At 40.8% G+C, this 21,321-nt stretch overlaps 2 protein-coding genes across 2 annotated transcripts; both read right to left on the bottom strand.

Moving 5' to 3' along the window:
* Positions 1-912: 912 nt before the first annotated feature.
* Positions 913-1,885, bottom strand: LOC115731159 (protein GLUTAMINE DUMPER 5-like). The gene has a single exon (XM_030661796.2). It carries the CDS (start codon positions 1,670-1,672, stop codon positions 1,088-1,090), a length of 585 nt encoding a protein of 194 aa, XP_030517656.2. The 5' UTR covers positions 1,673-1,885; the 3' UTR covers positions 913-1,087.
* Positions 1,886-9,528: 7,643 nt separating this feature from the next.
* LOC115731160 (histidine kinase 5) lies at positions 9,529-17,127 on the bottom strand. Its single transcript, XM_048277852.1, has 13 exons — positions 16,699-17,127; positions 14,787-15,677; positions 14,404-14,460; positions 13,979-14,206; positions 13,796-13,889; positions 13,492-13,698; positions 13,242-13,372; positions 12,824-12,873; positions 11,782-12,143; positions 11,551-11,654; positions 10,444-11,247; positions 10,008-10,181; positions 9,529-9,732 (listed from the first exon to the last, which is right to left on the bottom strand). The coding sequence occupies exons 2-13, from the start codon at positions 15,504-15,506 to the stop codon at positions 9,610-9,612; spliced, it is 3,054 nt and encodes a 1,017-aa protein (XP_048133809.1). The 5' UTR covers positions 15,507-15,677; positions 16,699-17,127; the 3' UTR covers positions 9,529-9,609.
* Between the last annotated feature and the right edge of the window lie 4,194 nt (positions 17,128-21,321).

The raw sequence follows: 21,321 nt of genomic DNA on the forward strand, positions 1-21,321 counted from the left end.
TTAGGACTTTTTTGATACTTTTCCCCGTTTAACAATATTTGCGACAATACTTACTTAAAATATTGTCACAAATAGAAAGAAGTGAAAACAAATAAAGCTAGTATAAATTAAATAGGCCGATTTATGATAGTTTGTTAATAAGGCCGACATGACACATGTGATAGAAATGGGTTAGACAACATCCATTTCGGGTTACATAATATGAAATTTGAGACTACGGTCCATGTATTAATCATGTCGAACGTATTGGAGACGTTTATTACACCAACCTCTCAATATAAACCATAATCACAAAAATCGTCCCGTCTCATTTTACACATGTTTACCTGCGGCGTGCTATTTAATTCGCTCTATAAATATACGATGGTCGATTTGATTTGGATTTTTCATAGCAAATCGCGGCACAAAAGATATGACAAAAGCTAATGACATTCCGTCGTAATTACGAAGCTGCCCCCACTAGTTATTATGACGCCGCTTTCTTCTCTCTTTTATAAGGTAACAAAAAGGAAAAAAACAAAGGCGGTTTCGAGTCGCCGCGCGAGGCGGACAAACCTACTGCAGACGTTTTACACGTGGCTCTGGATAAAGAGGCGTCCACAACACAACCACAGTCTCCGGCGGCGGAATCTCGCCGGCAAGCACCGCCGGTGGAGAATGCGAGGTGGGGCGAATACGTGATCCATCAACTTCTCTGCTTTATTCTCCACTCAGAACTGAATTAACAATGTCTCGTTTGCGCAATAAAGGTCACGCGCACTAATCCAGCTTCTTACTCCTGCTTTGATTCTGCCTCTACTTTTCTTTCCCTTTTCAATCTGCGAGCAACAAGAACAATTCCTCCTCTTTAATTTGCGTTTTGATTAGGTCTGATGGTGGTTCAAGGCTTGGTGGTGATTAATCAATTTTATCTGGGGATGAAGAGAACCCGTTCTCATCTCAATTCCTCTCCAAAAAAGATATACATTTCCCGATTAGCCAAGACATAAAAAAAAAGAGTGGGGGAAAAAGGAAGAAACTTCAAAGCCAAAATCGAAACAAAACTTCGTTTTTCTCGCTCTCCTCGGAAGCAATCAGAGACTGCTCGCTAATTCTGTTGCTGGGTTTGATCTTCTGCGGCTGCTCTGTTTTCTTCAGCAGCTGCTGAATGAAGACCAGGAACAACGTGACCTCCAACGTCATCATCGTTAACGTTATTAGGCTCCTTGGTCTTGTCGAAATTCTCATCCTTCTCCTCCTTCTTCGCATCGAAGCTCTCGCCATCGTCGCCATTGCTTTTGCCTAGGGAATCGCCAAAAGAAGGGCCTCTGCTGCCCACAGGCGTGGCGAGGAAAGTCGGCTGCTCGTCCCCGGCCATTATCACCACTATCTTCTCTTCGTACACCGTCACGGCCTTGTTGCACCCTTCTCCGTCGACCGTCTTTGCTTCGCCCCCGTTCTCTTCGTCTCCACGGGGGTTGCTCGAGCTGCCGGAGAGCTTCCAGTAGGAACAGGCCAGGATCAAGAGAGCGAACCCTATGAGCCCCAGCATAGCCGCCAGGCCTCCGAACAGGTACGGCACAGGAGAGTGCCACGGCGACCGCTGAGACGCCGTCGGCCCTGCAGGCGGGGTCGAGACCGTCGCCGCCGATGGGGGTGTGACGGCGTATGTTGTGTCCACGAGGATTCTCATATCTCTCGCGTTTTTTGTCCTTTTTTCAGGTTGAAAGTTTAGGTTTTGCAGTGGGTGTGTGAGGTAGGAGAAGAAGAGGTAAAGAACGTGAAGTTGGAGGAATGCAGAGCGCCGACAGTGCGCCCCTTGTATAAATAGCAGGGGAAGAGAGAGAGAGAGAGAGAGAAGTGGAGAGGTTGTGACACGATGACGACATCAGCACTGAGAGCTTTGATCCTTTGCACTGCATGCCCTGGTGGGCTATGCACTGCGGACATGTATCCTCAAGGTTTAGGAATTTATCCTGAAATTCTCAAAATCATAGCGTTGACAATTAGGAGCTCCAAATCTTTGTCCTTCTCATAACGATGGAGGCATCTAATTGTATTTCCAATAGATGTGATAGTCCAATCCCCTATCTCGTGCAAATTACGTCAAAACTAGAGGACTCAAGTGGGCAGTTCTTTGAGTGGTTTGAGAAAATTCACCAACGAGGTGATTCAAAACGAGGTTTTCAATGACATACACGAATGTGCCTAGATAGTTTTGCGGTATTTCTGACGAGTTTTTACATTTGAGATCATGATTGAACATGTCAACGGATTCAAAATGAGCAAAGCTTAGGCTAACCCTAATGAAATTTTAGGCAAAAACGATTTGGGAATGCACGAGCTTTAAGAGGCCATTAGTAGCTTGTCTATCCCATAAAGAACCTAGAGAATTCACAAGTGAAAGTATCGCAATCTAATAGATTGAGCAGATCATTTTGTCCTAGCTCGTTTGTCGAAACACCAACCAACTAGGGATGGCCAATTAGACGAGCTTGGGTCGAGCTCAGATTATAGTCTACCTAACTTTGCTACCAAAATAACAGCTAGGGATAAAATCCTAAACACGCCAGGTACAAGCAAAGCAATGACGAGTCAAGTTTTTCTATGCAACATACTTATCCAAACCCCACCAATTTTTTCCTTGACGAGTCAAGGCATACCACCAAGTTTTTCTATTACCATTGAATTCAAGTCCATACAAAATCTCCAGCAGGTCGGCGAGGGCCGTCGGATCATTGCGCCCCTAAACATCTCCCTTCGCAAATAGGTGAGTGATGGAGATGCAATTTACAAAAGACCACTTCATGGCCACGAGGCAGGGGGACATATTAACAAACTAATCGACAACATCCTAATGTAAACAAAATATAGCTGCAATCTCGGACCTCATTCAGATTTGATTGTGGTTTAGGTTGTTGGTTAAGATATTTGTGAGAGATATTCTCCTCTCCTAGTAGAATAAGCTTGAGATGATATGGAGCTATGGAGGCGATGCCTAATTAGGGGGAGCAAACTAGACCGGACCAACCCGGACCGGCCTAGGACCGGACCGGACCGGGCGGGTTGGTCCGGTCCTTGAGGGGGGTGGTCCGGTTCTCAGGTCCAGGTGGATGGAACCAGCCCGGATCGCTCGAACGGAACTACTCATAATATATATAATTAAAAAAATGAAGCTTTCATTTGTTTTCAATGTTCATTTCTCGAGCCATTTCTATTGTTAAACTGTACATTCTTGAAACCGGGACAGCCCCTCAATGTTTTAAATGCGGTATATCCTATTTATTACGGTTTTTTCCAGCGCATTGTGTGGTGAGTGTACGCTGGCATGTTTTTTCCGAAAAGAAATGATTTAATCGGTTCATTTAATATAGTGGTAGCAATTTCTTATTGTTCATGCGTTTCGGTTGGTCATTTGAATGAATAATCCTGTATTTTGTTTTTGTACATTACTTGGATGTGGAATCCGTTTAGTAAACAACATCATTATTAGTATGTTTTCACCAGCTAAGTTTTTTTGATTCCGTCATTTATATATCTCTATCTTGTCGGCGGTTAGACCAATATCATTGTTAAAACTACCATTATGTGAAGACATGCATTCATTATGAATGTGAGCAAATTGGACCAGCATGTTTTTTTATTCAACCGGGGATGTAGATTGCAAATTAACATGCAATCGAAGCATATTATATTTCAATGGTTAGATTTTAGCGGTCTCATTGGGTTGAGACCGGGATCGGACCGCCGGTCCCGGTCCGGTCCTTAATCTCAAAAATTTGGGGACCGAGACTACTAATCCGGTCCCCAGTTCTATACCGGGACCGGACCGGCCCGAACCATGCACACCCCTATGCCTAACCCCAGCTGAGATGCACACACACAAATGGTAGGGGATCAAATCACTCCAAAGGAGGATTTGGTGCTTTGTGAACCAAAGCTTTTCCCTATTAAGTGTATCCATCTAAGCATGGAATTCCAACATCTGCGACGGTTCTCTCCCTTTCACCCATCGAAACTCTATCCAGAATAGCAAAAATGCAATAGTGAAGCAGCACTTGGCGAATCAGCTATGGCGCACTGGCACCCCGCATCGCAAGTAGAATGACACCATCGCCAACATCGCCAATTCCCAAATGAAGCGTGAAAACGATAAGGAATAGCAACCATTTCAGGTAAAGTGGGAACAACGCGTTCCATCTTTCATTGCAACTTCTTCATCATTTCTCCTCTTTTGCGTCATCCCAAATGGACAGGAATCGGATCTTGACTTTGGTCGAGCTTCTTAAGAAAGACTCTTTGTATTCGTTGTTCTAGATGATTCCCATTGTCCTCTCCCTTCTGTTCTGACGAACTTTCCAAGTCAATTCTTTAACCACTAACAAGCACAAACTTGACAGTCATATATATTTCCGTTTAGAAAACTCTCGCCATCTTTCATTGTGGGAATGTTTTGGAAGTCAAATCACCATCCTAATGTGCTATCTTAATCTATGAGTCTTTCACATGTGTGAACAAATGTAGCAATCAGATTTCGACAATAGCTTGGGTTGCCTCAAGTGAGGGAATCGGGTTCTACATCGTCAGTTCGCCTCCACCTTTTTGCCGAACCAACCTTTTTGCCACCGTATTTTGCCCTATTGCATGCGGCGATTCAGGTGGAAACTCACGTCACTGAAAATGAAACCGCGCACCAAAACATGACTACGAATCCTTCCATACGTGATATAGTGAATAGAACTATCGATCTCGATGCATGAGAAATTGCTTTGTTAAACGCCTTCCAATATAGCAAGTCCTGTAGATTTGTTCTTAAAACCTGATGGAATGAGTCATCACAATATTTAATCGGTGGCAATCACCAATGGCAACCTCTATGAGACTCATATCTTAACTCGATCGCACCCAATTATTGATGTTATATATTTTTGATACGTAATGATCCAAGAAGTGCCCTTTGCATCCAAACAATATAATATTTCTCCCTTCATAGAGAGAGTCCGTCCACAAAACGAGTCCCAAAACATTTCATCACCCTCCATCCAGACATCTTACCTCCACATGAGAGAGAGAGAGATATCTTTTTTTGAACAAGCAGTCATGGGTCGTGACTAAGAAAGCCACTTACGTTAATGCGCTATATCCTTCACATGTTGCGCCAACGTCATTATTCGATGCTCTTATATTAACATCGGTCTGTCACGCCACATATGTCCCTTGAGCTGAGACCATTTGCGCTTGCCGCTCCTTCCGTTTCTTTTTCTTGTTATATTACTCCTCCTCAACGAATTGATTCGTCCCTACAGGCGTTAAATTTGTATTCTTTCAACATATTGGTATTAGTGTCTCTGCACGGTGATGGTGATGGTGATGTCGAACCTACATGCGCACCAAAAGCTTGCAAATGAAGTGGGAGATCTCGACGTGTGCTTGTCACTATTAGTGATTGGCCGCCGAGGTTTTACATAAAGGGTTGAGAGTGTGCTTTTAGTTTTAGATTGTGCTCTGTTATTTGCTTTCTAGATTTTGTTTTGTTTAATAGTTGATTAAAATATGCTAGACTTGAAAGATGTAATTCTCAAACTATTATTATGATATGAATGACATCTTTCTTTCGTAAAAAAAATCGTGCTTTTTGGTTCTATTCACGAGCCGATACGCGCCAAATTCGATCCTTTTTTATTTATTATAAAATCCTGATATAAAAACCATTGATTTTCTTAGTTTTCTTTGAAGGGCGTGATGCTATTGCTTGTTGCTTTACAGATGCGAGCACCCAGAGTTTCTTCAATCATGAAGAGAACTGTGCCGGACCTTGTTTCGGTTCTCGTGACGTCCGTTTTAAGATTTTAGATGCCAATTGAATCTTCTTGCTTTATTTCGTGTGTTTTATTAGTGTCCACACGGTTCTGCTCCGCTTTGCGTAGGCCCTGAGAGCCACTTGGAGCTGAAATTCTCCCTCATCTTTTTGATTCTACATAGGTCCCATCAATCTTCTTTCAATTAGACGTCTGATCATGTTGGTTTGGCCCCCCATACATCCAATCCAATCTGAGGGAATCGTTTGCCGGCTGATGTCCCCCTCGTCATTGTCAGGTCATCATGAGACTTTAGAATGTTCATTTTCGAAAAATTATGCAAACGAACCTCACCTAAGTTGAGTTTTTCGGTTTTGTATCCAGGGAAAAAAAAAAACAAAACAAAACAAAGAACCAGATGCGCGATCGACGGGTTGCTCCTCACGATTCGTGACTTCGTCCTGCGGATTTTTAACATCGCAAGATCGGATTAAAGCCAAAGCCACTTTTGTTCATGGGAAATAAAAGAAGAAGAAGAAGGAGGAGGAGGGAATAATATCTTAATTGCGTCATTATGGGGATTGTTTGATGTGATGGCAACAGCACGCATTTCAATCATAGAGAAGTTAGATTACGGAAGAGACATAAGAAAGTGTTAATCGTGGATATAGCACTCAGCCCAGGCCAAATCCATGTCCTGATAAAACAATCAGATGGGTGCTGGAATCTTGTGTCACCTTGCGTGATAGAAAGAGAGAGCCTCTGTTCCCTCGCCCTTTCTCCTGTTCTTGTCTACGCTTTTCCATTATTGTAGCACTTGAGGTACGCACAGTCGCAATTAAGTAATCGAGCTGGGCGTGCCTTGTATTCAATTTCTCGATCGATAGAGGGTCGTACAAAAGCCAAATAACCTGCATCCTAGAAAAGAGATCTCTTTTCTAGAGTAGCCATAGATTTATCAGTTGGGGCATTCACAGATAAGGATAAGCGATTTCAGGTTTCGTACAGGTTTTATCAGAAACCTGAATGCTTCTATGTCACGGATTCTGGAGTCGGTTTGAGGATCTACCAAGTTCCATATATATTCTTAATTTAACGATTGTAGTGAACCGTAGCTTTTAATGACCATCACTTGCTGCTACAATCCACTGACCACAACTTATATTTAGACACGTGAACAAATATAAAGTATTAACAAAATAAAAATCTTAATCATAAATATAGCCGGAATGAAAGTTCAGTCTAGTGGTTCCAAATTGGGCACTCATTATTGGATACTATGGAGTACCACATGATTGCACAAAGATATATATCAAGAAAAACACAAAAACTTGTTCTAAGTTCTAGGAACATACCCGTCGGAATAGTTTTTCTAATTTTTGGAATCTAAAACCTACCACGCATACTGTAAAATCTGGAATCGGACCCGTTCCCAACCGGCTTGATTTCAGGTTCCAGGTTCTACCATGCTCACCCCTGCCCGCAGACCCAACTATCGGCTGCAATTGAGAGATCAAAATGATCGGTTCCTTTCATTGGTGATAGGATTTGTTAAAGATAGGAGAATCTGGGAAATCTCTGAAAGTGTTGTTCTCTGAAGAAGGTTTGAGATTTAGAAGCATTAAGATGTTACAGATGCACCGGTAGCTTTTCACAAGAAGTTATTGGGGAGGGTAGAGATCCAAATGCTCGGGGACGTGAACTAGCCCAGCTGAGACGGATTACCAAAGTCACGAGTTATCGAAGCTCGACAAAGAGAAGTCGTGAAACTTTTCTCACTGCAAAAGAAGTTAGGAGAAACGTTCCAGGCGCAATGGAGACAACACAAGCCTCCTCGTCCTGATGGCTAGAGAGCTAAGTTCGAGCCTGAAGATGACGATTAATTTACCAAACGAATTGCGAAGACAAAGAAGGTTCATGGTGGTGGTCATGTCAACAGAAGAAAAATAAAGAAAGAAGGGTTCATGGTGGTGGCTTTGAGTGCTAATATGTTTGATAATGAAGAGAGAGACTGCAATTCCACGTAGTGTAAAAGTCAATTTTATTGATCAAGTTCACACTCTCCACTGCACTCCAATTTTCAGGAACCCATTAACACTTCCCTTTTGGAAGTTTTTGGTTTTTAATCTTTGGATGTTGATCACCTCCGGATCTGAGTAGGTAATCCCAGGTCTTTCGTTTACAACATGGTGAATAAATTCATTTTCCTCCTCTAAACTTGCAGAAAAAGACTGGTTGTCATTGCTACTCAGAAGCTTGTTGCAGATGTTGCCACTGATGCAAATGTAACCACAACGATCTCTTTATCACTTGATTATCTGGACAATGCGTTCATCTTAGGGGTTATTCATGTAAGTAGTAACTCTTTTCATATGCAAAAGAAAATGTCCTTATACGTCTAGTATTTGACGTTTTACGTCATTGTCGAGAAATTGAGATGAATGCATAAGCTGTAGAAGGCCTTTCGTGCAGTTGTCGGGTTTCTTGCATTTCACTAGCCTTTGTTGCAGTTCATAGATCCTTTTGGCCTAAGAAGCTTTGAAGGGACAAGACTTCATGAACGTGGAGAAGATCTGTGTTTATACATTGTATAGAAATTGATAGTGCACCTAGTCTGACTAATCAGACTTCCTGAAATCCTTTTATGGGTCCAATCGTAAAACAGGCTGCAAAAGGCGACTAAGGCTGCAGTTGTTAAAGATGAATGGGTTAAGAAGCAGCAGGGTCTAACGTTCCTGGTCCCAATTTGATTATAATCTCGTCTTACTTTAGGATAAACAGCTAATTGTGATGATGGAGGATTTGTCAAAAGTTGTGCATGAAGATTTGGCTAAAAAACCTAACAATCTTTCACTTCAAGTGTCTGGAAATGCCTGTGCTACTCACTAATACGGATATTGACAAGAGCTTAACATGCACCACCCTTATGATTTTTCCAGCATCACTTCTCTTCTTTTGTCTTTTTCACACCTTCCAAGCAACGAGGAACGGAGGAGGACTGGATACCAGTAGGGTTGAGCTGTATGGTTGCAACGTGGAGCACTAGGAATGCTTCACTGGATAGGACACTGCCTGGAGACATGAATGACGGACAATGATGTCGGATAAAAAACTCTTGATCAAGAGAAGGAAAGAAATTTTACTTCGAAGGCCTTCCCGGAGTGTGTAGCCTTGTAGAGTATTGCAGAGATGGCTAGTGTTTCTTGTAGCAACTGCCGCTTGAATAGCTGTTTTCCCAATATTGTTAATGAGAAGAGACCATCTTTGTCTCATCATATTCTTAAAATCTCGTCTTATGTGGAAATTTCGATATTCTCTTTCTTTAGCGCTAATATCCCCGAATCAATTCCAGTAACTTGAAGGGGTAAACAGATATGTTTCTTCCTCAAACATTTGCCTGTTTTGGTTTTGACATTTATGGTGGGAACATCCTCTAGAGTGCTACATAGTGCAGATGCAATTGTATGAACCAGCGGATGCAGGCTTATCTGTTCTTAAAGGAAGATGGATACAAAACCCTGTTCTAGGAAAGTTTCTCGACGCTGCGACCAGAGATTATATTGGTTCACCATGATCAATAAAGATTTTCGCGCTCTCTCTCTCTCTCTTCTCTTTCTCTCGGGTGTATTGTGAAATGATTATGCTCTGGCTTCATTATGGATTAGTATGGGACTTCTGGTTCTATGTGTTGCCCTGTTCAATCTTTCTTGGAATGGGAAAAGAAGAGGAAAGGAATGATTCTACTCTACAATTGGCCGAGGAATACTTTACATTGATTGCAAAACTTTCCTATATGTAAGTCACACATTCAGAGGGATAATATACAGGGGAATTACATCAAGTACTGCTCCAGACACTGTTTTAGTTTCTGAAAAGTGACAGGTTTCGACACGAATGAGTCCATACCATTTGCAAAACATTCGTCTGCGCTCTCTGCCAATGCATTCGCTGTCATCTGCCAATGTGAAAAAAGTTTCATAATCAGCAAAGCAAGCAAAATCAACCCAAATTGCACAACATCTTCGATATACTGTTATATGGTACTGAACTGGTTAGGCTCTTGTAACTCATACAATCTGTTGCTTTAGGCCATCCATTACAGGCATGCAGTTAAATCAAGTCGGTGCCTCTAACAGAAACCGTTATAAGGGTATTAACTAGCATCATATGAAGGGAAAGCAAGAGAACATTAATAAAATGCGCGAGTGCAACTCTGATGCAAGTGCTAACCGCAATAATGGGAACTCGTTCTTTCGATTCTGTAGGACTGTGACTGTTGCATGATAAGTCTGAAGAGACTTGCTCTATCCCAGCCCTTACTGCAGCATCCCAGTTTCCCGTTTCCTCAAAGGATCGGATTATTCTGGTTGCTTGAAGGCCATCCATTACAGGCATGCAGACATCCTGAAAAAGATGTATGAATCATCATCAAAATCACGAAACAAGTACCACGTGACATGTTATGGACTCATTTTATGAATAAGCTGGAAAAGTTGAGATGCAATAGAAAGCTAATGTAGACCGCATGTAGACAGAATACAGAATGCCGAGTGATCAGCCGAATACGTTCTTGTCTTAGCACAGAAATTAACATGAGTAGAAGTTATAAATACCAGTAGAAGCTGACGTTACAAAAGAAAAGGTAGGTACAAGTATTTGTTATTACCATCAGAATGAGATCATAAGTATGTCGCTGAACAGCACGGACAGCTTCAACTCCATCGTTCACGACATCCATATTATGCCCTAGCTGCTTCATCATGGATTGGGTCACCATGACATTGATCTTATTATCTTCCACAAGAAGGATCTTAGGCTTTGGTTGGGGTTTTGGTCCTTCCACAATGCCACTGGACGTGCTTTCTGAACTTGCACAAGATTTCTCCAACCCTTGACATGACCCTGGGGGTTCACTTATGGTAAGCTTATCAACTTGTCCTTTTTCCTCTTCAAGGCGAGAAATATTTGAGCTTGAACTTTGTGATCTGCATTCTGTACCCTGTGGGTTCACTTTGCCGTTCTCCACGTCAACCTCGCACTCATAATGTAAACTGGGACTCACTGAGCATTCTGTTTCTGCCGAGGTCTCAGCAGCATCAGCTGTAGAACAGGCATCCTCAGGTGAAGCTAACTCTTTAACTCTGAGGTTGTTAGTTGGAAATGCATAAGAATCCTCCGCAACCCTGTTGAGCTTGTTTATACTAGTGTACACAACATTAGGTGATAATAGTTTCTGTGTCCTGCTGGAACCATTAGAAGAGAAGAGAGAACCCCGAGTGTGTGGCTGGAATTGGAAAAAGCCATCGGTGATGTCATCAACAGCGGAATCATGATTAGCCATAATCGCAAGATCGTCGGAGTCATCGGAGTTGTCACATATTGGTGAGACCTTGTAAGGTAGCACAAATGTGAATGTAGATCCAATATGCTCGCGACTAGACACGGTGAGACGGCCTCCCATTAACTCAACCTATGTCAATGCAAAGAAACCTGTGAGAGAGGTCTTATAGAGCAAGCTGTAACAATAGATGTATTACTCAGCAAGTGGTTGCAATTCTCTGACCAAAAATAGAAAATGTGGTTGCAATTCATGAAAAAAAAAAAAAGTGATTGAAATATCTTTAGTGGTTCTCCATCAGACAGAAAGGTGAACGTTTTAGACTTTCTAATAGCAGAAACCAGGGATAGCGGTTTTTCTTTTTGTTCCATAGCAAGTTGTGGATCTTCACAAAAGTTGTCGGGAAAAAAAAATGCCCATAGCTCAGAGATTCACCAGTTGTTTGCATATGGCTAGGCCAAGTCCCGTCCCACCGTACTTTCGAGCATGATCAGCACTGACTTGCATGTACTTTTTAAATAAAGTAGGCAAAGCGTTCTCTGTTAGATGATAATAGAGGCTATGATCAGCATTACTTGTTAAAGGAATGAAATTGAACATCAATGATGTTCCTGATGCCTGGAGTAATAACAGAAGCTAGAAAAAACAAATCAGCTTAATAGGAACCTGGGATTCCAATTCCTGTGTCATACACATCGCAGCAGATCCATACTGTTGTCTCCCGCGTGTCTTCTTCCTCATTATCTCTATCTGCAGATGCTTCGCTCTCACACATGTTTCGAGTTTTATCATGCAGAGCATGATTTTGGCAGAAATGGCCATTCTGACTCTTCACTTGAACTGGCTGTTGGTCAGAACTTGCTTGAGACACTGAAGAACTTTTCTCTCCCTTCATTTTGCTCTCCAGTGAGGTTGACTGATCTACTTTTGACTTTTCAGGAGATTCTTCTATTTTCTCCAGAGATGGTTCTGGAACCACATACAGATTTATGCCAACCTTCCCTTCATGTGTAAATTTGATGGCATTGCTGCAGCAGATAATGGAAAGCGTAAGGCCGCTATAGATTACATAATCTAAATTTATTCTAACCATATATCCAGCACATATTAAAATTCAAGTCTTTGACATCATCTCCAAGTTTACTGGGATCTTCCCATTTATCATGATGCAGCTGCATCTCCCTTCTAACTTCGTCTTGTCATTTCTTTGAATGCATGCTAACTGAAATCTTCTACAGATACAATATACAGGATTGAGCTGTAAATATTTTATGAATCATATCAATGTGTGCTGCTTGGCATGTGACTCTCTGGAACTTGTCTTCCGATCATTAAATCTATCATGAACCCTGAAATACAACAGAGATACAACATATCGAGCACAAAAATTATGCCTAAAGAGCTCACTGCTGATGACAAGTTTCTTTAGATATGCAGTCAGGGGAGATGGAACTCTAGCAAAATGCTTAACAAGAGAGAATGCCTTGACAGTGTGCTAGAATGATTATTAATCGGCCTCTCTAACCTACATTTCCTCTAGGCCTTCACACTGTTTAGATATTGACATGTTCGAGTAGATCCAATGGCCATTATGCATCACAAATTACTTTAGAAAACATAGAGGAAATGGTCAACTAGGAATTGCATTTTACCAGAAAAATAGAGCTACCTATCTAGAATAACAACATAAACACAGTACAACTGGTACCTTATCAAGTTGGTGAGAATTTGTCTAATTCTCAGAACATCTCCAATGACCTGAAAAGGTTGCGACAAATACTTGGATTAATCAATTGGACAGCCAATATGAATTAGTGATGACCCCATGCTTCAGCAACATTAGTTTAAGAAACAAAACGCAACTCTTTCCATCAACTGAATATCAAGACTTTGTCCAACAGCTCATCTAGAATCCAGAACTGATAACCCACTTTGATACGCTATTAAAAGAATCAAACGACAGATTTCACCTATCGAACAAGTTAAATAGGACCGAAGAACTTAGATTATGGTCAAGCAGAAATAAACAAATTATGTAAAGTATAGGGAGAGATGTAGCATCCTGCCATAAGCGAGAGAGAAACTGTATGGAGGAAGACAATATATCATGATTTTAACAGACTGACCTCAATAGGAACATCATCTGCTACATGTCCTTCCAATGTTAATATCTTCCGCAATGATGCCGCGGCAGTCTGTAGCACGTGCTTTACTACCTCCCTAGGCCGGAATTTTGTAGCTTCCAACTTCATTACCCCTATACAAGAATGAACGGAATGTGTTTGTATGGCTTCTTTCAGTTATGAGGAGGAAAGTCTGACAATGGTAGGAATGATACAACACTATTTCTTTACGTATATAAGATTGATGCCATACCTGACTCGACCTTCGAAAGGTCAAGAATGTCATTTATTAGTTGAAGGACCAAATCTCCCGAAGAAAGCATGACCTCTAACAATTGCCGCTGCTCCCGATCAAGTCTAGTTTGTGCTAGAATCTCAGCCATGCTAACAACCCCAGCGAGGGGGGACCTTATCTCATGGGACATTGTTGCCAGCATTTGTTTTGCTCGCATTGTCTCCTCTGCAAGATTAGAGGGCTCATAAGTATTGGAACATGGATAATGCTGAAGCTATAAAAAACCATCTGAAACAATCGGAAGTGAACAAAGTAAGTTAACCTGTTATATACATAGTTTTGTTCATCTCGGTTTCCTTGGCATTCCGTACCGCCATCTCCTCTCGAAGTCTTGCCATTTTCTCTCTTATTCTTACCTGACAAGAGATCAGAAGCACTATCACCATTTCCTGTTGATTGTAGAAAGACCTACTATGAACCAATGAGAAAACCCTACCTAACTCACCTGATCAGTAACATCCATTCCCATGTAGTTAATTCCAATTGTTTCCCCATCCTTGCTAAAGACAGGTGCAACGTGTATCAGAAACGTTTTTGCACCAAATAATTCTGTATCGAATGTAATTTCTCTCTTTGCAGGTAAACCTTTCTCCAGGACTTCCCTCTTAAATTCTTGAGACTCCTTCACGCCAGCACCAGTGAAGATATCGATATCTGTTTTTCCTATAACATCCTGAAATAAATCTGACGACTTGAGACTTCTTCTTTGCTCTTTGGAAATCGAGGATATGATAAGAAGTAAAGAAAAAATATTGCCGGTGCTAAATGCTTGACTAGTCCGTCATAGAGATTAAACAATACCAGATACTTGCAAAAACAGAAATTTGCTGCAATTTTATGAAATGAGTAACTTCGTTGACATGATCTCACCTCCTCATGCAAAGTAGGATAAGGGTTGTAGATGAACCGATATTTCAGATCTTTATCCTGGAAAAAAGAGAGAGAGGCTAAGTTTCCTGGAACATCCTTCCTAAGTAACCAACTGATTTGGAGCATCAAATGTTCCATAACTTCCATTGAAGTTAATAGAAAATAAGATGGAAGTAAAACAAGCAGAATACAATAAAACTTCTTTACAAATTAACCCATCCATAAAAGATAAGATAGTTCAGGCTTTTCTAGAATGTTAGATCTTGATATTATTTCTGCTTGCAAATATGTGCCTGTAAAACATCTCTAGCCTGAGGATGTAGCACAATTCCAGCGTGAAGGCATCTTTGTGAGTCAAGAAGCAGAAACAATTCTTTTCTTACCTGGTGTCCAATCACAACAGGTGCATTCTGAAGTATAAAATGCAAAAAGTTGTCAGCTCTTTTTAGGATCTGAGACAGCTCTTCCACAGGAGAGGACTGCTTTTCCATATTGTTTATGCTTTCCTGCAACTTTTCCATGAGCGCCTGCTCTCTGTGGATACTCGCCTCCAACAGTTTCTCCAGGTGCATCGCGCGCTGCTTCCAGTAAATGACAGTATCGTACTCAGCATCAATCTCAACCCTCTTATTTTGGATGACTACATCGCTTTTCCTTCGAGGAACATCTTGCCATATATCGTAGGCATCATCAAGTATAGATATCGGGCGCTTGTCACCACCATATCGTTCTTCCTCGAAACGATGCTCCTCGAGTATCTCCAATTTCTTAAGCTCAACTTCCTGCCTCTGTCTGCTCAGTATGTCAAGTTCCTCTTTCAGAAGGCGTACTGCATTGGCCTGCCTGTACTCCCAGTGCTTTACCAGGTATGCCAACTGAGAAGCGCCCTGGTCTGTGTAGTTGGTTAGCTCTAAAAGCCGCTTAAAATCGAGTATCTTGTGCTCCCCTGGAATCGTGACATCTTTCAACATATCTTCATCCCCTCCAGGCTTTTCGATGTTGAACTGCTTTCCAGCATCATCTCTGATATCTTCAGGCCACATCGAAGGCAGAACTTCGATGTCCATATCCTCGATAGGATCTTTTTCCATCTCACACACCATGTTGGCTCTTCACGCGTGGGTTCAAAATGTCTCCAAATATGAGTTCGAATACCTTGCTTCAGTCTATGCAACCAGTTCAATGCAGCTCCTACATTTAACTCAGTCAACGATGAGCAATATTGGTGAATAAATCTAAAACCAGGCTAAGGGGCCAAGAAGGGTCAATTTGACCTGCAAGACAACCATAAGTTGAAAAATGTAAGGTATGAATTTGGCTCTAGAATAGCCAAAAACTAAAGGAAACTTGGCGATGTTATATTCTGATAGGAATATCCAGAAAGAGAACATTATGCAGGATTGATCTTATTTCAAAACTGGTATCTCCTATTTGACAATAGCTCTCCCGGTTCTAATATCCCCCTTGATATATCTACTCCAAGGTCAAAGTAAAATTCATGCGTGACAAGGTGGTGAACGCTATGAAAGCTTCTGTTTCCTCGTGGGATAAAAAGCATGTCATGTTACTTTACTTAGAAAAGCTTGGAGCCGTACATAGTCTCTCTTGTCTAAACATTCTCAATGAGAACCCCTGGATTGATAGGTAGGACTATCCAATACTGAAGCTCCTGATACACAGTCAAATTTTACTTGAGAAGAGCAGTGCCGTATGACTGCTTCACATGATGCACAGTAGGAATCTGTAAAATCAAATTGGACCCAATCCAGAATTTTTCTGAAGGCAACCCTGTTCCCAATTTTCTTCTGTTCTCTTCATGGAAGCTTATCAGACAAGGAACATATATTGCTCAAAAGTTTCCCGGAGCCACAGTGTTGAAGGATACTGGCACCGATATTAGATGTTGTGTATATTATACTTGTGAAATGACAGAGCTACGGATGTTTTTTTTATATTAATAATGAGACGAACAGATTCACAATTATGGCCTGTTCAAGCAAAATCAGACTCGTGCCAGAGAAAATAAACGAGGAAGCATGTTATGTAATTTTTACACCAACAGAAAAGTAATCTTTGGTTATACAGAGCTCGAAAAGGAACTCATCTTTTGATCCCATCCCTTATGCTGACTAAAGGAAGATACTGACAGTAGCAATACGATGAGCAACTCATTGACAAGTAGAGAAATTAAACCAGATAACACAGATTGATGAACAGAGGGTAAAATTAAGCTGACATTCATCCGCCAAACGATTGAAAAGATGGTCAAAAGTCAAATGGGTCATCACTACTCACCAACCAGGCTCCATCAGTGCTTGATTCAACGTCATGACTTGCTTCCCAAAATTCAGAGAAGAGAAGCTGACAGAATGCAGCAGGAAGAGCCTATCGAGAGAAGCGGACCTTTCCACAATGGAGTTTGAGCCTTCCGCCAAAGAAACGGCCTCCCAAGTGAGAATTGAGGTTGGAATCAGCAAGAAGCCTCGCACTTTAGATCTGAAACGTGCCCAGTCGAAGAATAATCAAATGCATTGAAAAGGAATAACTAAAAGTATTAGTGGAGCAATGAGCTTTCAGAGAGATGGAAGGAGGAGAGCATGTGAGGGGGGAAATAAGAAAACCAGAAGAGAGGAGGAAAAAAACAATGAAAGCAGAGAAGAGAAGAAGCCCAAGAAGCCATGTGCGCTTGGAGGTCAAAAATATTAGAGAATTCTTGGACGGTTCTTGTTACCAAGTTCACTTATAAAAACAGAGTCCAGCTTATTAAAATCCGGATTCCTTGCTACATCTCTCGGTGCCTTCGTTCGTTTCGTCTCAGCTTTCCTCTGTTACCAACAAGAAAGAGAACAAAAGAAAAGAAGAAGACTTTCAATCTCCACCTACACAAATCGACGTAGCTCGCCATGTTCCACCATTCGCAAACACTCTGTTTCTTGATTTCATCCCTTAACGGGAGCAGGATTCAACCCACCAGCCGTTTTTGCCAACTTTTTTCTTGGGGCAGAGACAGAGACAGAGACAGAGAGCGACAGAGACGCAGAAAGAGAGTTATTGAGGAGCGTTACTTAAAGGGAAGTCCCCGCCATTACCAAGAAGGTGACGTGGTCGGACGGCGCGTGCGGGGGACGCGCGGAGCAAGAAGAGTTAGCTTGAACACTGCTATGTGCTGACTCGCCGCACCTCGTTCGTCAGGAGTTTCGTGGGGGGAGTGGAATCCTATATTTGAGGAAAGCAGCGGAAAGGTGGTGAAGTAAATCTTATTTATAAGCAACGAGCCGTGAACAAGAATTAAAATTTTAGTTTAACGGAACGAGATTAACTGATGGTTGAGCTCGAGTTAATCATGGACCATGGTTAAGCAAGATTTAACTGTGCAGAATGGTAGATGACAGCGGCATGACGTCACTTAAACTGCCGGGCCAACCATTCAGATTTACATGATGCGCGATTGAAAATATATTCTAAAATCCAGCATCCTCGATCGGTAGCCCTGATGGTTCGAAACACGTTATCCTATTTGAAGCCGCGCCAAACTTGTCCATAGGTGAAACAATTGAGATTCAGGTGATGTGAGATCAAATGCATATTGAAATTTAGTGGAATCGATCATTTGTAGCCTATTATATGCTTTTTTTTTCAATTATCTGGTTAGAAATATCTCTTGGGAACAGAATGGTTATCATTCGTGCCCTTAGAACACGTGGCTTTCGATAAAATTAGCTAAGTTGTATGTTTGTTACGAGAAAAATACGAACTCCCATAAATAAGGTTTAACAAGTATTTTAAGGACACTTTCTCAATATATTCTATTTTTGAATATGAAACCAATGTTGGGGCGTGATTCATACTCCCCAACGACGGGAAAGTACATGGGTCTTGCTCTGGTGGGGTCTCATGGGAGCAGCGCCTTTGGACACCATAGGATTTGCACTATTTAAATCCATAATATTTCATCGGTACTTTGGACTTGGGCTCATGAATAGCTACTACTATATATACTCTTTTTCGCCTTATAATTGAGTGACGTAATGAGAGGTGCAATGTGCTAATTACGGTGGAATCATTTGCTAGACGTAACCCTAATTTAAGGGTGAACCACAATAAAATCTCGTGTCTCGATTTTTTTTTCTCGCTTCACATTTTACTTCGATTTGATTGTGTGCCGAATTCTAACAACTAACAAACTCACAAAGACAGATTTCATTAGTGAAGGTTAAGAGGAAAATGAACCAATTGAGAAATTAAGAGCATCGAAATAACATAAAGTAGATGCAATTTCGATGGATGTATAAAATCGAGAGAATTGTATGTCTCGTAATACTTTGGTAAATAAGATGATGTGGGCTATTTCCCTTCAGTCGTGGGAGTTCGTACATTTCATTAGGTGTTGCTACCTTAATCATTCCAACTAATCATTGAGAACTTATCTTTGTTTGATTAGTACTAGTACTGTAGTTTAATAACAATTCGAACCCAACTTGACAGGGGACAACTTAGCAATAATCAATAATTGACTTAAGTTCCATTCGATACTATACTTGAATACATTTGTACATGCATGTACGTTTATGTGCAGCACATGATCTAGGGACTCGCGGTGATATCGCAAAAAAAAACAAATTGTGGTTCCACAATTAACTGTTCTAAGCATATAATCTGTTGGATTAAGGTGTTTTTTTTATTATGTGAACATTTTAACACTTCCCCTCACATGTAGGTTGCACTCCGACCTCGGACTAGCGCATACAAAAAATTTACAAGGACGGAAATAAGGAGAAAAAAGATTAGAACTCGACATCTCTTGCTCCGATAATATGTTTAACTTTGTGAAACCGCGGTTAATTGTCCTGGAATTTAAACTATTAGGTGAACTGATGATTTAACATCCTGCCTACCTTAAGTTCCAAACTTTTCTTTGGTATTAACTAATTTTTCCTAAACAAACTGATATGCTTGAAAGAATCATGTAACATAGTTGAAAGTATTGTCTCCCCCTTCAAATTTTTTAGTTCTCCATCTACCATATGGAGTTTGTACAAACATTTACTCAAATCGAACTAAAGAGGATTATTTGAATCTACTTTGCAAATGCTAAATCAAGATCTAACTTGGCATTAAATCGACATTCAACTTGAAGTTGACTCGTACACAAGTTAAGCTCGCTTAGCGGGCAAGTAGCTTGAAAGCTAGAGCCGTGAACTTAGTATATATCATGAATGTGCATAGACTTGTGATTAATTTATAGGGTACATCCTGGAAAAAGAATAATAAGCCACAAAGAGATTCCATAAGTTATTAATCAAAAATAAAATCAAATTAAAAATAATAATGTCAACTTAATGATATGAGATGGAACCAATTACATTAAGGAAAATTTTCAAATAAGAATCTAAAAAGGGGCCATTTTCTTAAAAGATGGTCTAAGTGACATATATTTCAAATAAATACATGAAGCGGTCAAATTAGTCTCAAATAAAAGCCTGTGTCGCTTCACATGGGATCCACCCGATCCGATGGTGCCCGTGAATTGAGCTCACACGTAGGTATGACTTTCACGAAAGCCTTGCTTGTACGATAGGGATTCGCTAAACGTTCAAAAGCTAATGTGGCAAAGCAACATAAGTTTTATCAGTTTCGAAGGTATTCTCCTATCAGTCAAATCTCAATGAAATTATACTTTTTTAATAAGACATATATGTTCCCAAAAAAAAAAAAAAAAACCTCAAGAAAAAACATCAATCATCAAAGAAGTAATAGGTCGAACTTCTATATCTATCATGCTTCTGATTATCCTCGTAAACGTATTCATCGTGCATAAATAAGATTAAAAAAATATGGAAAATAATTGGATGTAGGTTTGGCTCAAACGATGTTATTTTTCTGATGCTTCAACAATCAACATGATTGGGGTCAACTCTAAGGAAAGAGAATAAATTGATAAATAAACACAATCGAGGATGAGTTATATCGTAATTATATATAGTTTAATGAAGAGGTGGGACTGTTTGTCCATCGATGCTAATGCTGTATATAAAATCTGCTAAACGAAGGATCAAAGCCACGACCGGACGATGTCGTCTCACGTTAGCAAGGCTGTCCTTTCGTTGCTGGAAGCGAGTTGCACGAGAGGTCGGATGCGACGGCTTGCGTCAACGAGGCCTTGGTCTAAGAACCAAGCCCGGCGCTCTTTCGGTGCTACAACTAATCAAGATTATTTTTTTGTTAATTTTTTTGATTTTTTTCACTTTTGTTTTTGTTTTTCTTTTTTTTCCCTTCTTCCTCTACCTGTTCACGGGCATCGACAATGGTCGGTGATTGGAAATAGACTAGGGTTGGCTATCCGATGAGTCGAGATTGCCCTGGTCAGTTGTATTGAGGGTAGCTGCCCTTCCTTTGATCAAGGAGTCCTCGAACCAACCTGCCCTTATCAGCGAAGGAAGAAGGAAATAGAAAAAGAAGAAAAAATATATTAAAAAAAAACGTTCACATCAACGTTGGCAGTGCTAAGTTGGACGGCTAGCGTTCAAATTAGCGATTTCCAATCAAATTGGGCTGGAATGACTATATTGGCAAATCGTCAAAAAATTGAAAAGCTTAGGACTAAATTAGTATACGTACAAAATGTTTATGACTTTTTCAGTAATTTTTCTCCTTGAAATTCAGATAGTTTATTAGGTGGACATATGGTGTGACTAGTACGTAGGTATTACAGAGCTGAGAAGAGTTATCTTAAGGATAATCTACTTCTGGCTTAAGACAATAGTTTATCGTGCAGAAAGAGGCAATTCTTTAAAAGATAACACTTTCGTTGGGTCTGTCCGTGGGATTCCTCATAACCAGAAAGCTACTTACTTTAATCAATCTCATTAATCTTGATTATCCCCCACGTTGCGCATCCAACACAAGGTGGATGAATCA

Source organism: Rhodamnia argentea, chromosome 4 (genome assembly GCF_020921035.1).
Source record: "Rhodamnia argentea isolate NSW1041297 chromosome 4, ASM2092103v1, whole genome shotgun sequence".
NCBI lineage: Eukaryota > Viridiplantae > Streptophyta > Magnoliopsida > Myrtales > Myrtaceae > Rhodamnia > Rhodamnia argentea.